Below are 14,091 nucleotides of genomic sequence, written 5' to 3'. Positions count from 1 at the left end.
ATGTAATCATTATGTATTAACATTCACTCTGATACCTGTCTGTGCTTCTCCAACTCTGAAGGGCTTAAGCCTACCAGCGCAGGGTCCTGCACTGTTGAAATATCAGGTATCTCCTGGGAGCCTGGCAAGGCTGGTTGATGAGGTGTGTCTGAAGGGCGGACAGCTGGTGTGTCTTGAGATCCAGAAGGAGGTGGCGCCCTGTCGGCCCCGATATTTTGCTGAGTCTGTGGTTGTTGTAGCTGACCCTGGACCATCTGAGTCTGCTGTTGAGTTATTTGATATCCTCCAGTACTAGGGCTACGGCCAAAAGGAAGAGGCGCTGACGGTTTACCAGAGAGAGGATCTCCTAAGTTATTGTTGCTAGGATGGGGTGGAGGTGGTTGATTGGGATGAGGTGAACCTTTGTAGCCTGCAGCTCCCTCTGCTCCAACAGAGCTGCAACGTGGAGGTTTGTGAACATTAGTAAAAGGATCTCTCGACTGTGGCCTTGAAGGTGGCTGAGAGCTGAGGTCTGGGGACTGAAATCGGGGGGTAGCAGGAGACTGGACAGAAAAACCATCATTCGAGAGGCCACCAGGAGTGTGTGGAGACTGAGAGCTACCCTGGGACTGTGGGCTGGAGGGCACTCTTGAGCATGGCTCTTGTTGAGCTGCAGAATTTCTCTGATTCCCTAGGGAACAGCTGTCTCCTGACTGCGGTCTGGGAGTAGGCGGCTGCTGACTGTGGCCATCAGAGAAAGGGTTGGAGGGAGACTGTCTGTAGGATTCAGAGGGGTGGCTTGGGGAAGCTCCAGGTTGAATTGACCCCCCCTCTCCTTGGTGCATTCGTGGCGTCATAGGTGCCTTGAATAAACCATCTCCAGACTCAAGCATACCAGCAGGGGAGCTAACAGCTGGGTCAGGTCTTACAGCTGTAGAGGAGCGGGGAGAAGGTGCACTCATATCAGCCCTGAACTGTCCTGTGCTTGCAGGTGAAGAAGCCACTGCAGAGGGTGATGGGGATGAACCATATTCTGGACGTCCCATTCCTTGCTGGGTTCTGAAAGGATCTCCAAAGTGGGCGTTATGGGGCGGGGAGAAAATGGGTGACTCCCCAAGCCCAGCACCTCTCGAATGAGGACTTTCTGGAGGTCCTAGAGACTCCTGAGAACCTTGTTGAGATTGCGGTAAATGACTCTGTTGCTGCTGCAGCTGAGATCTGAAGTAGGGGTCAACCTGCTGAGCCCGTCTTGGGGTTCCAGGAGTTCCTGGTTGCATGTCAAAGGGGCCAAGACTGGCTGGCCGTCCCTGAGCAGGACCCAGTGGGCCGGAAGTGGAATAACCTGAGGAAGGGGCCTGTAAAGGACTGGCCCCTGCATGAGAAAAAGGTGTTGTTGGGTGAGAATGAGAGTGGGGTGACTGAGGAGGAAACTTGGCTAAGGGATCTGTCCGAATTTCTGCAGACCCTGGAGTCTTTACAGGTCCATCTGAGAAAAAGACAGAGGATGATCCTGAATCCGGGGGGAAGGGAAATGGGCTTTCAGCTGAGCTGGGCTGGGAGGATGCAGAACCTGAAGGTGGAGGGATCTGGAGGTGTAAACTGGGCCGTTCTCCTTTTACACGCACCGGCTCTGTCTTGACTGGCCTGCATACCTGACTCTCTGCCTGCTGTGTGAAGGGGGAGTGCAAAGGACACATGAAAAATCTCCACAAAGACTAATATTTCATACTTTTTATTAACCTTGATCATAGAAAATGATGCAGATACTTAAACTCACCTTCTGTGCCTTATTGATCCTCTGAGCTGCTCGGTTATCTTTGGCCTTTTGCTAAAGGACAACAAATATTAGGATAAACATTCTAAGGCTTTACAAATTCTGTTGTACTGTAGCGCAAACAACATTATACCATCAGATGACTGAACCTTTATGATCATTACAGACAGTTCAATTAAAATCACTGGCTTAGCCATATGCGTAGCACTAACATTCAAAACGAATGTTGACAAAAACTATATTTGATCATTTATGTTCTGAGGCTTTCTGTATAAAATGGGTGATACCAGAAGACCCTGGTGTAAATGCTACAAGGCAGTAAATAACAAGATCTGACTCGATACCTAAACAAATTAATGTATTACAGCAGGAAAAAAAAAAAAAAAAATCATTGTATTAAGCCAGAAAAATCACAAAACATTTTAGAGGCTATTAGATGCCCATTTCTAATCTCTGCCAATAGTATTTAATCAAAATAAACAACATACCAGATAAGGAACCTTGTCAGCAGCTGACACCTTCCTCCAAATCTTCATAATCTGCTTACAGCGACTAGCCCAGTCTGTGACAGAAAAATATTTATCAGCTGTTGCATCTCACTGTGCTGTAAAAACAGACTTTAAAAAGAATGGGTAATTTATAATAATTTTACAAATAACTGCCATACTTGCACATTACTGCATACTCACCCGGGTAGTCCTGTTTAAGAGAGGGAAAGTTGGTGTTGGCATAGAGCACAGGGGAAATGGTTGAGAGTTCTCCCAGTTCCTCATCTTTCTCCCAGCGCTGGAGACTACGTTGGTTGTAGGACAGCCCATCACCCTCTGCCTCAGTGGGAGTTGGTGGGGATGAAGGAGTTGCTGGGGTAGAGGGAGTGGCCCATGGGCTCTCATCTCCCCCATCTGGACTGAACAATCCTCCTCGGTCACTGAATACGATAAGAGAGTAATGTATCATATAAAATATAGACCTACTATGCATCAGCAACAGTAAGAACCATGACTGTAGAAATTCTCGTGACATAATAAGGAACAATTGTGCTACGAGATAAATTCTAAAACCTTCATATTCAACATGGCCACTATGTTGATTTAACAAGTAGAATGCATAATGAATATCTTCACAGACTTTTGTTGCAATCAACCAGAGCTCATTTAGATATCTCTGTATGCCAATCTTAGTGCCATATTGCTAACCTCTTGTTTTTAGTGTAAGAGTTAGCAGAACTACAGACTACTACTAGTCCTACCGCATGTCGAAGAATGGTGACTGAGAAAGGCCAGGAAAGGCATCCATCATTCCAGCAGAAGGCAGAGACCCTGCAAGAATTTTACAAGAAATTTGTTCAACAGCAAGCCAAAAGAAAAAAAAAACAGTATTACACCAGTTTACAAATGGACTCTAATGTAAGTCTTCAGCCATACAAAAAAGTCACTTCAGTTAAGTTCTGTTATAGTGATTATCTGCTGACATTGTCCTTTACACACCTGAGAGGAGAGCTCTCTGTGGCAAAGTGCTACGGTTGAGTTCTCCCTTACTGCCCTCCAAGATGGGCTTCATGCCCCCCAAAGAAGAGCCCTCTGACACTCCCAGAACCTTTCTGAAGAACTGCTCAGAGTCCTGACTTTCCACCCCTTGAGGAAGACCTGTATATAGGACGCAAAGTCAGTGCCAGGTATCACAAATATTTATTTGCTTCCTCAAAACCACATTATGCTCCCAAAACAATACCATCACTTTTTTCTGCATCAGAGTCCTGAGGATCAGTTGACATCTGTTCCTTCAGTGATGAGGATGGTGCAGAAACACCTAAACAAAACATTTGGTATTATTTTTTATTTACTAGCAAACCTATGACTACACAAGGTCAGAGCAATTAACTAGTCATATCAAAGTCAACAGACACTTACCTGCACCTTCTCCCTGAGCCTGGGGCGCCTCACCCCCTTCTTGCTTGAGAGGCAAATTATCCCCCACCACGCGATCCTTGGTCTCAGCTAGTGAGACAAGCACAAAGGTCATACATTCTACATTGACCTTTTCAACACCCTGTATTACGCATAACTTGCGGAGTTTTAATGTCACAAGTGAAGTCAGTGTTCTTACTCTCTGGGACAGCACTACTGACACTCAACGTTGGTGGAACTGAAGGTCGGACAAGGCATGTGCCAGGCCTCTGTCCTGGTGGTATCATTACAGCTTTTTTACTCAAGTCTATCAGACTCTTCCCGAAGAAAGCCTCCTGCAGTGAATCACAAGAAATGTAAGATATTCAAATATTCTTATTTTTGACACTATGATTTTCAAACTCATCATCTTAAACACATGAAATAAAGAAACTACAGACCTGGAGATAAGCTGGAAACATATCCTCTAATTTGCTTTTCTTCCGACCCCGACGCTTCTTGGCCTGCTCCTCACCCTCTACCGGTTTCGGATCCATAATGTTATCCGTGTCAGGATGAGGTCCTGCTTAAAATTTGAGTATCCAAATTAGAATATATTTTCCATTGCAAACAAATCAGGATGATAAAGCAAGAAATACCTTAAGTTTAAATTAAACATTAGGAGATTAAAAAAAAAATACAAAGATGCATCTTTTTATGCATCCAGCATATATCAGAATATCTGGCTATGCTCCATCTTTATGCAACAAAGGGAGTAAAACAACCAACAGGAAACAAGAGAAATAAAGATGGGTAATGAAATATACAAGAGGCCCTCGTACAGATTTGAAACATGTACGTTCTGAGGGAATCCCTGATGAAGTTTTACCATAATAACATTTCAAAATTTAAAAGAAGTTAGAAGAAGTTTTTCACAGTTTTGTTTACTGCTCACCGTCCTCAATGGTCCTCTCTATTGGCTGTCCATCTAAAGTAGTCTCACCAGCCAACTGGGCAAAAAATTCTTTCTTCATTCTTGTGTGGCACTTCCTCTGTCTCACCATGAAGCCTCCAATTCCTAGTATATTTGTAGAACAAACATTTAGTAGATGCTCAAAAATTTGTGCGGATGAAGAGCCTCATTTTGTAAGCCTACCAGGCCTGTAGGGTTTTCGCTTTCTTTTTTTGCTGTCATCTGTCTCTTCTGTGCCCCCTTTCAAACCATCGCAGTCTGCCATGCCTTCAGCACCTCCCTCTCTCTCAGGGCTTCCATGGTTCTCCAGCTTGGATTCACATTCCATGGGTTCTCCTAAACATGCACAGTAAACATCATATTTACACAATGTTTGTTTTCACAGAGGAAACACTTGAAAATTCACAACTTTAACCTGTTGAAAAAGCCTAAAGTGTACTTACCTTTTCCCTCCTCTCCATCTCCTTCACCGTCCCTCATGTCCATGGCATCAGAACCTCCTTCACAACACAAGGTGCCAAGACGGGAACGTCGCTGTCGTCTCTTATGCAGGGGAGACATGGAGATGCTTCGAAGCAATGACATACCTGACTCTGTCAGCCATACCCCCTCTAACCGGTAGAACTGGGGTTCTGTAAAGCATATTTGCAAATTATTAACATCTAACAATAAAACTAAAAACTGTGAACACACAAAATATTCACCTGATGAAAAATATTAACAAGCAAACTCCACTAACCTGGCTCTTTAATCTTTATTGAAGCCATGATGGCTGACTCTACTACTGTGAAGAAGGTGCAAAAAGCAAAACAAAATAATGTCATCGGCAAATACAGTCATCCTTTGTGTATTTATACAACTACATTCATTCATGTATGAAGTATTCAGTTTTTAAATAGAACTGTTTTCCAACTTACCCACAGGTTTTGGAACATATGGGGTGCAGGATGTGCATGCAAAACCTTCATCTGAAGCCTGTTCAACCTCATCCTCTGTGTACAGACTCTCACAGACAGCATGTACCCATCTACACAGGCGCAGAAAAACACATACTTTCATAACAAATCACACTGCAAATCAAAGATGTTATGGAATAATTTATGATATGAAAAATATATGAAAAAATCTATTCCCCGCTAGTCTTCATTAGCTGTGGTCTGTTGAATACCTCAGTTCCTAATGAGAAGCACCCACCGTTCGCAGTATTGGCACTGCAGCAGCAACTCCTCCTCCATGAAGTTCTCTCTGCATACTGGGCAGGTGACGAGGCTGGCACAGGGGCCACAGTGGGTGTAGTTGTTCTGCCACTCACAGTGGAAACCCGGTGTGTTGGAACCACACTGCACACAGTAAACACACCTGCAAAGAAATTGTTAAAAATGAAAATGAAATGACAGGTAAAACGTAAATTGAAAGCTCTATGAATGCCACAGTGAGAGATTTTTTTTGCTACAAGGAAAAAAGTAGTGGGTTGGGCCTCTGAATTGCAAATACAGAGCTGATGCTGAGTTTTACATAATATGCAAATTTACATAGATTCATTTCCATTTGACCCCATTAAAAGTGACAAGACTGAACAAAGCATTGTATCTCTACAGTTTCTTACCATTTGCACTTCCAACCACCCTTCGGTACTGTATGCAGGGGTGGATCCAAGCAGTAGGTGTGATAGCTTACGTCGCAGTCATCACACAGCAGCAAACGGGAGGGGTCCGAAGCCTTCCCACACACCTCACACACAATACATTCCAAACAACGCCAACCCTTACGTAGCATTGTTTTTGTGATCTATAGAAGAGATCAAGTTTAATCCAATTGGATTTACAACATAAGGTGAATTAAAAACACATAATAACATAATAAAACATTGTGCTTACTTTGCTGTTCACACAGTAAGGATGGTAACACTGGGAACACTGAGCACAAGCCAACAACTGTCCCTCCATGCCCTTTCCAAAGCTGCCACAGACAACACACATATCCTAAAAACAGATGAAAGAAACAAACAATTAAAACAAAGCGTTTGTTTGTGTTGCATTGAACACTGACATTTGCAGCTCTTGGCTGGGCAAACACTTCAGAAAATGTCAAACTAAAGCCATACCTGGAGCAGAACAAATTTATCAGTGTTTGAGAAAAGAACCACTGTATTCTGCATGGTGTCATCTTCCTCATCATCTTCCTCTTTATTTATTCCAGTGTCAGAGGTCATGCTCAGCTGCAGAAGACAACATTAAAAAGGTAAAGACAAAAAGAAACAATGAACAAAAATCAGACAAAAAAAATATGACAATAACGACAGCATTACCAGGACTAAAACAAATGGTCTAACTGTGAATGTGTTAATCACGGCTCACCAAAAACGCATCAATGCAAGAGGCCATGGCTTTAAGACGTGACCTCCCTCCCCGACCCCTCCCTGAACCGCCACCTCGAGGTCGACGTTTCCCAGGGAAACTATTGCTTCGCCCCTAAAAGCCAGAGAAAAATAATATTTCAGTGTAAGATTGTAACTGTAACAGCACAATGACAGTTTATATTACTTTAAATATCACAAAAGTGTTCATCTCAACTGTTGAAGTGGTTTCAAAGTTATCTCTTGCCTGTTTGACTCTTGAGCGGCCTGGGGATCCTCTGCGTTTTGCCTTTTCTCTATCACTTTTGAGAGGTTCAAAGGGAAGCGAGTCATCGGTCTCAGTTTGAAGGTTATCTGCGTGTGAGTGGCCAGAAGGTACAAGGCCAAGCTCCATGGAGAGCTGAGGGTCTGGTTCTCCTGGAGAGCCCAGAAAACCACTGCTGCTCTCATCACCGTGGCTTATGTTGGACATCTCATCAAGCAGAAGTTCTGGCTTGACCTCATGTAACTCCTGCTTTATGTCCTCATTCTGTCCATCTCCTTTCAATTGCTCATCATCCTCTTCTTCGTCATCCTCCTCAGAGTGAGGTAGTTGCCTTGCCTCCATATCCCCAGCGGAGAGCGCCTCTTCTGTGTCCACTGATAAAGTGAGCCGAGAAAGAGGAGGAGAGTGAGCATCCTGGTGTGGAGTTGCTTCCTGCTGATCAGCCATTGGAACAGTCTCTGTCTTCTCTACAGAGGCAGCAGAAGCTGGTAACTTTGGTTCTGACACAGGTATGCTTCCACTCTTCTCTTGTTTCACTGAGGGATCAACCTCCTGTTTCTCAACCTCCATATATTCTGGGTCCTGTTGTGACACCTCTATTGGTTCTTCTTTGATAGACTTTGTCTTTGCAGTAGCATCCAGGGAATGGGTGGTTTGAGTCATCTGGCTAACAACCTCAACTGGTCTTTTTTCATCGGCATCGAGACAAGAGGTCCCCTGTTCTGTTGCTGCACACTCTACATTTGGGATGAACGCAAGGAATGCATCGTTATTACTTTTATCAAGCATAAATGTATCATTAGATGAGGCACATCATCTTACAAATAATAAAGTACTGCTTTGTTTTCATTTTTAAGTACATGTGTCTGAGTTTACCTGCAGGCTCCTCTGAAGTTAATTCTTCCATTACTACCTCTTCCACTGGTCTCTCCCCAATTTCTGTTGTCTCAACAACTGGAGCTTCCTCCCCTGAAGTCAAACACAGTCATTTTACAACAACACAATGAATATATGAACAAAACATAATTTTCTACTAGTCCAATAAAACTCATCATGTAAATTGTGGTTTATAGTACATCCACATCCAACTTACCCATCTCCATCGGTGTCTCTTTGAGCTCCGAGAGCTCAGCCTGTCCAACCTCTGATGCGCCTTTCTGGCATGGTGTCACATCTGGCAAGTCCGTCTGCTCTTCTGTCCCCATGTCTGCATCTGTTTGGATTGTCGACTCCACCAAATCTACATGTCCTCCAGTCTCCTCAGACACCTCCCTGGTTTGTATCTCTGCTGAGTATGTTTGAGTGACAGGATGCTGCTGATCCTCCTTGCAAAGCAGGCAAATGCACTTGACCTCTGGTAGATCATGATGTAAAGCACACTCACTGTGGACCCATCTAACAAAACATAGAGATTGTCAGTGTGCAACCAGTTTAAAAAAAATCACTAATCTCATGCATACCAAGTACCTCTGCTGAATGCATGTTTACTGAACTAACCTGTGGCACACACTGCAGCATTGCAGAGCAACAGATGGGTTGGCAGCTTTGCTGCAAACGCCACATATAGAGCTGCGGTCCCGCTGGCAGCTTTCACACACAGCATAGTTGTCAAACCACTGGGCTGATCCTGGTAATACCAGTCCGCGGACCCCACACTCAGTACAAACACGACACCTCTGGCAAAAAAGTTGATTAGAGGGAAATATAAAATCAGCCAATCAAAACACACATACAGAGCTTACAAAAATACTTTTAATAAAAAGATTAAACTTTAAAAATGCTACTAAAACAACCTACTTTCACAGAATATGAGCACACTGATTTGAATAGATAAAATTTAAAAAGGTAGCTTACTCTGCATTTCCATGGGTCAGAGGGCAGCGAATCCATGGCTGGCTGAAGACAGAAGGTGTGGTAACCCTTATCACAGGCGTCACATACCAACATCTTGGAGTCTTCTCCTGGTTGTCTAAAGAAAATAATGAACCAAGATCTTATTTTGTTCTTATAAAGTTAAATAGAGAAAAGACAAGCAGCAATGTTTCTCTCAAAAAAGGAAATTGAGACTTCATTGGGTTAGAACAAAGCATTAACCACTTCATCTAAACCATTTATATACAGTACACCAAGTCACAGGGGGAACTCACCTGCAAGTCTGGCACACTTTACACTCAGGGCATTGCCATCCTGCACGCTGGATGGGTGTGGCACCGATTTCCAGACAGGCAGCATGATAATGTAAGCCACAACCCGTACAGAACAGCAAGTCTGTGAGCTCCCCTGCAGAGTCACACACTGCACACCAAGACTCTTCACCAGCTATAAATAAGATAAAATAACCTAACTTTAATAAATGTAGCTCTCTATATATCTGGTTTGGAGCCAACATGAGGAACAAACATGGAGATTTTGTACACATTTTTTAAGTGTGTGTGTGGTTAAGATAACTATCATAACATTCTACAATTAAACTTTTTTTCATCATCTATTAATGTACATAAACCTCACACATTTTTAAGAGGATATGTGGATATCTTACCCAGCTCCTCTGCCTTGTCTATGTGCTCTGGACAGAGAAGGGCCAACTGCTTCATGGACTGGAAGGATCCACTTGCTGCAGAGCAGGGGAAGTGGTAGAACCGTGAGCAGCCCTCAGCATGGCATCGAATGGTTGCACCCAGCCTTTTGCAGTATTCGCAAAGCTGAAACAAAACAAGTGACTGAGATTTGCAAGGCAAGGCTCTAATCTTCATATTTTCACTTAATTCCATTTAACCCACATCTAAGGAAATAGTACACTTACCCGCTGTGTCCCTGAGATAACGGCCTTATCCACGTTCTCCAGCTCTTCGTTGTCCATCTGTTTAACTCCTTCTGACCACACTGCACACCAGTGATGAACCCAGCAATCCCCTGTGCATTATTAAGTCCACAATAACATAGAAAACAAGTAAAAAAAATTATTCAATACTCTAGTTCGAGTAGCTAGAGTTGAGAATATGATATATTTATACAATGTGTATTTAACTGTGCACTGATAAAATACAATACCATTCCAAATTCTACCTGAGTCATCAAAGAGTGCTGCAAGACAGGAGGAGTCAGAAAATCCAATGGAAGACAGGTCATCATTCCCGGGTTGTGGCAGTGGGGAAGCTGATGGCTTGAGGGTCGGCCGATCAGAAGATGGCCCAAAGTGTCTCAGTTCCCGCTGTCCATGCAGGCTGCGCTCCACGCAGTTACAGAGTGCACAGGCTCGAGCACTCTCTCTGAAAATACACAAAATTACTTGGACCACAGTTTATAAAGAGAAAGACCAGAAGCCTTTGGGATCAGAATGAAGATTCTTACACAGATGTGCTGCCAGAGGTTGTGGTCGCATCCTCAGCTGCAGGAAGCGCTCTGGACTCCTCCTCAGAAGAGACAAGCTGCTTTACAGGGGCATTGTCATCAGCTAAAAAATAGAGAGACAAAATTCAATACTAAAAGAAGGAAAGCTATCACGGATCTTAATTTTAGTTTGGTGAACAAATAAGAACATTTATTTTAGTTCCATCTGGTGTACCATTTCCCCCTCATTAATTAACTTTCTATTGTATATTACTGCAAGGAAAGAAAACATTAAGATTTGTTATTAATTCTAAGCAATTTTATAATGTACTTCTCATATTAAAATGTAAGAAAATCACAGCCTTAAATTAATAATTCACAGTATGCTTGTACTGATTTTAGGTGTAAAATATACTCTGGAATTAAGTTGGAGCATGGGAAAACAGCAACAAGAACAAATTACCTGTTGGTTCGGAGTCATTCTCGTCGCAGTTTGATTTCTGCTCGTCCATCCCCTGTACTGATTTTGACCTCCTTGACAGAGATCTGAAATTTCAAAACATTACTAAAATCAGGGTTGAGCCAATTGATGTGAAAATGAACAGCCTGAAAAATGTCTGGACACTTGATGAAATTACACAAGCTTTGACATTACCCTTACATCTGCTCAACAACAAAGAATGTCTGGCTGAATCAGGTCTGATGTCAGTGTAGAAAAATACTATATGCACTGCTTGTCTGATATGCAGACACCTATGTACGGTGTTCATTAGCTAAATACGTTCATTATCATTACAAAGATGCTTCTCCTTTCGCCACACCACGTAACATATTGCCCTTCTTACCAATCCAGAAGCCCGTTTCAAATTGAGGATTCACATATTACAATACGTCCGGTTACATGTAGCGGATAGGGGCTCGCTTTGGCCGGTTTTCTTGCGTTAAGCTGACCAACGTTTGCACTCATGCAACCGAGCTTTCTCGTAAACTCATGAAAATAGCGAGACAGCAATCAAAAACCGCTGTAATAAATTAAGGATTTATTTACCCAGCAATGCATAATCCAAAATCGCTAAAACAACAGCGTGAAAAACGACTAAATATGAAAAGTAAAACGGGTTTTCCTAAAATAAAATAATCATAAAACGGAATACACAAAGAAAACAGAACTTCCGTATGTTGAACTTCCTGTTGCAGCGGTGCTGCTTTCGTGCAGAACCTTTGTATCCACATCATAGTTCCGCTGCGAGAATCACGCCATGACCAAAATACTGTATTACAAACAATGCCAGATTGGACGGGCCCACCATTTTTCGTCTATAAATATAATAATAGGAGGTCATTTTGCGTAGCCTATCGTTCAAAGGCCAGCGATCCATCTAAAGGGGCACTGGTCTGATTACACATAATGCTACCCTGCGTTTTACTTATGATAGACGACTCAGATCTGACTCTGATCACTGTTAATTAATCGTCTTTCTCCAAAAATCAACACACAGAAAAGCAAATAAATAGCCACTGATGTTGATGGTGATAATGTGATGGTAGATGCCGGGCTCTTAAGATCTGGGTGCGTGAATATACTGTACAAGAGGTAGGATTTAACAATTATGATAGATCTCACTACCTTCCGGTGTTTCATGACACAAATGCAGAAATGTTGCCATCACATTTTGAGAAGCGTCCTACAAGGCAAGGTTACTAAACATACTGACTACACATTTGGCAATATTTCCTTTTTATTCTCTCTGAGACACTTAAAAGCGGATCTTGGTCTTAAGACGACAGCTCTTTCCCAGATTGTTTAATACACCGGACGGAAAATTACTACAGTTTAAGGTCGAATGGGATGGAAATATATGCCTTTCATACAGTAACAAATGATATAGGAGAGCTTTGGTCGGCAGTGTAAAGCTCCTCCAATAATCAACCACGACATATGCACTGTACCCCAACATAAACAGTGCTCGGTGTTAAGTAAAACGCAGCTTGACAACAGCATGAAAAGCTACAAACAGCCAAACGAAAATTACAATAAACAAGCTGATGCACCAGTTGTGTTTCTATGTGTAACGTTATGTCTTCGTAATTAACGCAAACGGCGGCAACAACACTGGACGCGCACACTGTTCCCGACAACTACCAAATGTTAAAGCCAAAAACTATACACACCAACAGACCACATGCCACTTTTATTTAACAAGAAGGCTTTGTATCAAAAATGTAACTAGTTGGCATTCTCCTGAGTGAAAGTGATGACATGATGGCTAAGTTGACGTCTTTAATATCCAGGCCAGCTAAGTGAACGATTAATGTGTTGCCATTATAAATTAAGTTTTAAGTTACCATATGGGTTCGTAATGTACATCCTCTACCAACAGAAGCTACAATTCATTGCAATGCCAATGAAAAGACTATCAAGATGTTAGACTACGATAACTGCAAAGCTAAGCACTATTTCTCAATGTAAACATCGACTTCAAAGGGTTGGTTTTCATCCAGCAAATAGTCATGTCCATTTCACTGGCGACAAGCTGCTACGGAAAAGCAAACGACCACCATCGGTGACGTAGCTGCAAAGTGTAGTAAAGCTCCAAAGCAACGAAAATATATCTACTTCCATGCACAAGCATATACTCTCCTAAATCTGTCAAGTTGTCACTATAGAAAACACTGCTCGGAGAAGGCTAACGTAAAACATACATAACCTGATGTTAGCACCCAGGTATCATTGCTGGCTCTCCAGTAAGTAGACTCCCCCAACTGAGAGAAGCTAACGGCTACATGTTACCGATAGCCGAGCTAACATTACCCGGTCTAAGGTCAGGGTTGGTGTGTCTCTAGGTATGTCGGTTGGTAGAAGTTCAAAAAAGTGAAAATTGAAGCTGCTCACCTCACACAAACAATGTCGTCTCTTCATACATCAGCAAAATCCAGACAGCCAAACAGCTTTCCAAAACGCTGATGGTCGCTTCATTTTATGTACCGGACTAACGCTGCGGCTAGCCGGCTGGAGGGAGAGTGGGGGAAGTGCACGTCGGCGGAAGGCAGGCTGTGCGCTGGTGCTAGCTAGCTGCTCAACTAGATGGATAAATGCTATGGTTAGCTGGCTTACCAGCAACTGTTGACCGAGTGGTGAGGTGTTATCGGGGAAATGTTAAGCACTATGACCAGCCTTCAGCCACTCCATAAGAGGTCCCCAGTCTCATGCAGCGAATCCCAAACTACATTTCTGTCTGACTCTTTACTTGTGGATTTAGTTTGAAGGCTAACATTAGCTAGCTTCTACTCTGTTCTGGAATCTCGCTCGAGAGGTCGTTAAAACTGCTGCAAGTTTGCATAAAATAGTGCATCCGATATTTACAGTCCGAAACTTTGTTAACACGCCAGTACATGTATTTTTGTTTAGTTTTTAACCGACTGCACACACCCATCTGCGTAAATTTGCATCTTAACTTCACATGGGTACCCTTGTGCGGGTCACTAGCATCTCTCCACTTCGCTGAACTGCGTTGCGTCTGCTCAAGG

The 14,091-nt window shown here is 42.9% G+C and overlaps 1 protein-coding gene across 5 annotated transcripts in view; it reads right to left on the bottom strand.

The window, feature by feature from the left end:
* Window positions 1–14,091, bottom strand: part of kmt2d (lysine (K)-specific methyltransferase 2D) — a 32,707-nt gene extending 18,616 nt beyond the window's left edge. Inside the window, exons 1-32 of one of the 5 annotated variants that reach the window (XM_030139232.1) lie at window positions 13,457–14,091; window positions 11,027–11,109; window positions 10,585–10,687; window positions 10,300–10,502; window positions 10,037–10,146; window positions 9,773–9,935; window positions 9,381–9,552; window positions 9,088–9,202; window positions 8,731–8,909; window positions 8,327–8,628; window positions 8,110–8,202; window positions 7,216–7,970; window positions 6,970–7,083; window positions 6,717–6,830; window positions 6,490–6,594; window positions 6,219–6,400; window positions 5,807–5,971; window positions 5,530–5,639; window positions 5,352–5,396; window positions 5,056–5,244; window positions 4,796–4,948; window positions 4,595–4,717; window positions 4,101–4,222; window positions 3,860–3,995; window positions 3,664–3,750; window positions 3,485–3,562; window positions 3,241–3,399; window positions 3,003–3,072; window positions 2,443–2,681; window positions 2,242–2,315; window positions 1,757–1,807; window positions 36–1,646 (exon numbers count right to left, since the gene is read on the bottom strand). In XM_030139232.1, coding sequence (XP_029995092.1) covers window positions 36–1,646; window positions 1,757–1,807; window positions 2,242–2,315; window positions 2,443–2,681; window positions 3,003–3,072; window positions 3,241–3,399; window positions 3,485–3,562; window positions 3,664–3,750; window positions 3,860–3,995; window positions 4,101–4,222; window positions 4,595–4,717; window positions 4,796–4,948; window positions 5,056–5,244; window positions 5,352–5,396; window positions 5,530–5,639; window positions 5,807–5,971; window positions 6,219–6,400; window positions 6,490–6,594; window positions 6,717–6,830; window positions 6,970–7,083; window positions 7,216–7,970; window positions 8,110–8,202; window positions 8,327–8,628; window positions 8,731–8,909; window positions 9,088–9,202; window positions 9,381–9,552; window positions 9,773–9,935; window positions 10,037–10,146; window positions 10,300–10,502; window positions 10,585–10,687; window positions 11,027–11,075 — 6,171 coding nt within the window. In that variant the 5' untranslated portion in view covers window positions 11,076–11,109; window positions 13,457–14,091. Of the gene's footprint in view, window positions 1–35; window positions 1,647–1,756; window positions 1,808–2,241; window positions 2,316–2,442; window positions 2,682–3,002; window positions 3,073–3,240; window positions 3,400–3,484; window positions 3,563–3,663; window positions 3,751–3,859; window positions 3,996–4,100; window positions 4,226–4,594; window positions 4,718–4,795; window positions 4,949–5,055; window positions 5,245–5,351; window positions 5,397–5,529; window positions 5,640–5,806; window positions 5,972–6,218; window positions 6,401–6,489; window positions 6,595–6,716; window positions 6,831–6,969; window positions 7,084–7,215; window positions 7,971–8,109; window positions 8,203–8,326; window positions 8,629–8,730; window positions 8,910–9,087; window positions 9,203–9,380; window positions 9,553–9,772; window positions 9,936–10,036; window positions 10,147–10,299; window positions 10,503–10,584; window positions 10,688–11,026; window positions 11,110–13,456 lie in introns of all 5 variants that reach the window. The other 4 variants (XM_030139233.1, XM_030139235.1, XM_030139231.1 and 1 more) reach the window with 4 other exon arrangements.

The sequence above is a fragment of the Sphaeramia orbicularis genome, chromosome 7, assembly GCF_902148855.1.
Source record: "Sphaeramia orbicularis chromosome 7, fSphaOr1.1, whole genome shotgun sequence".
Lineage (NCBI taxonomy): Eukaryota > Metazoa > Chordata > Actinopteri > Kurtiformes > Apogonidae > Sphaeramia > Sphaeramia orbicularis.
The sequence above is the reverse complement of the archived record's forward strand: the minus strand, read 5'-3'. Positions and strand labels throughout refer to the sequence as shown.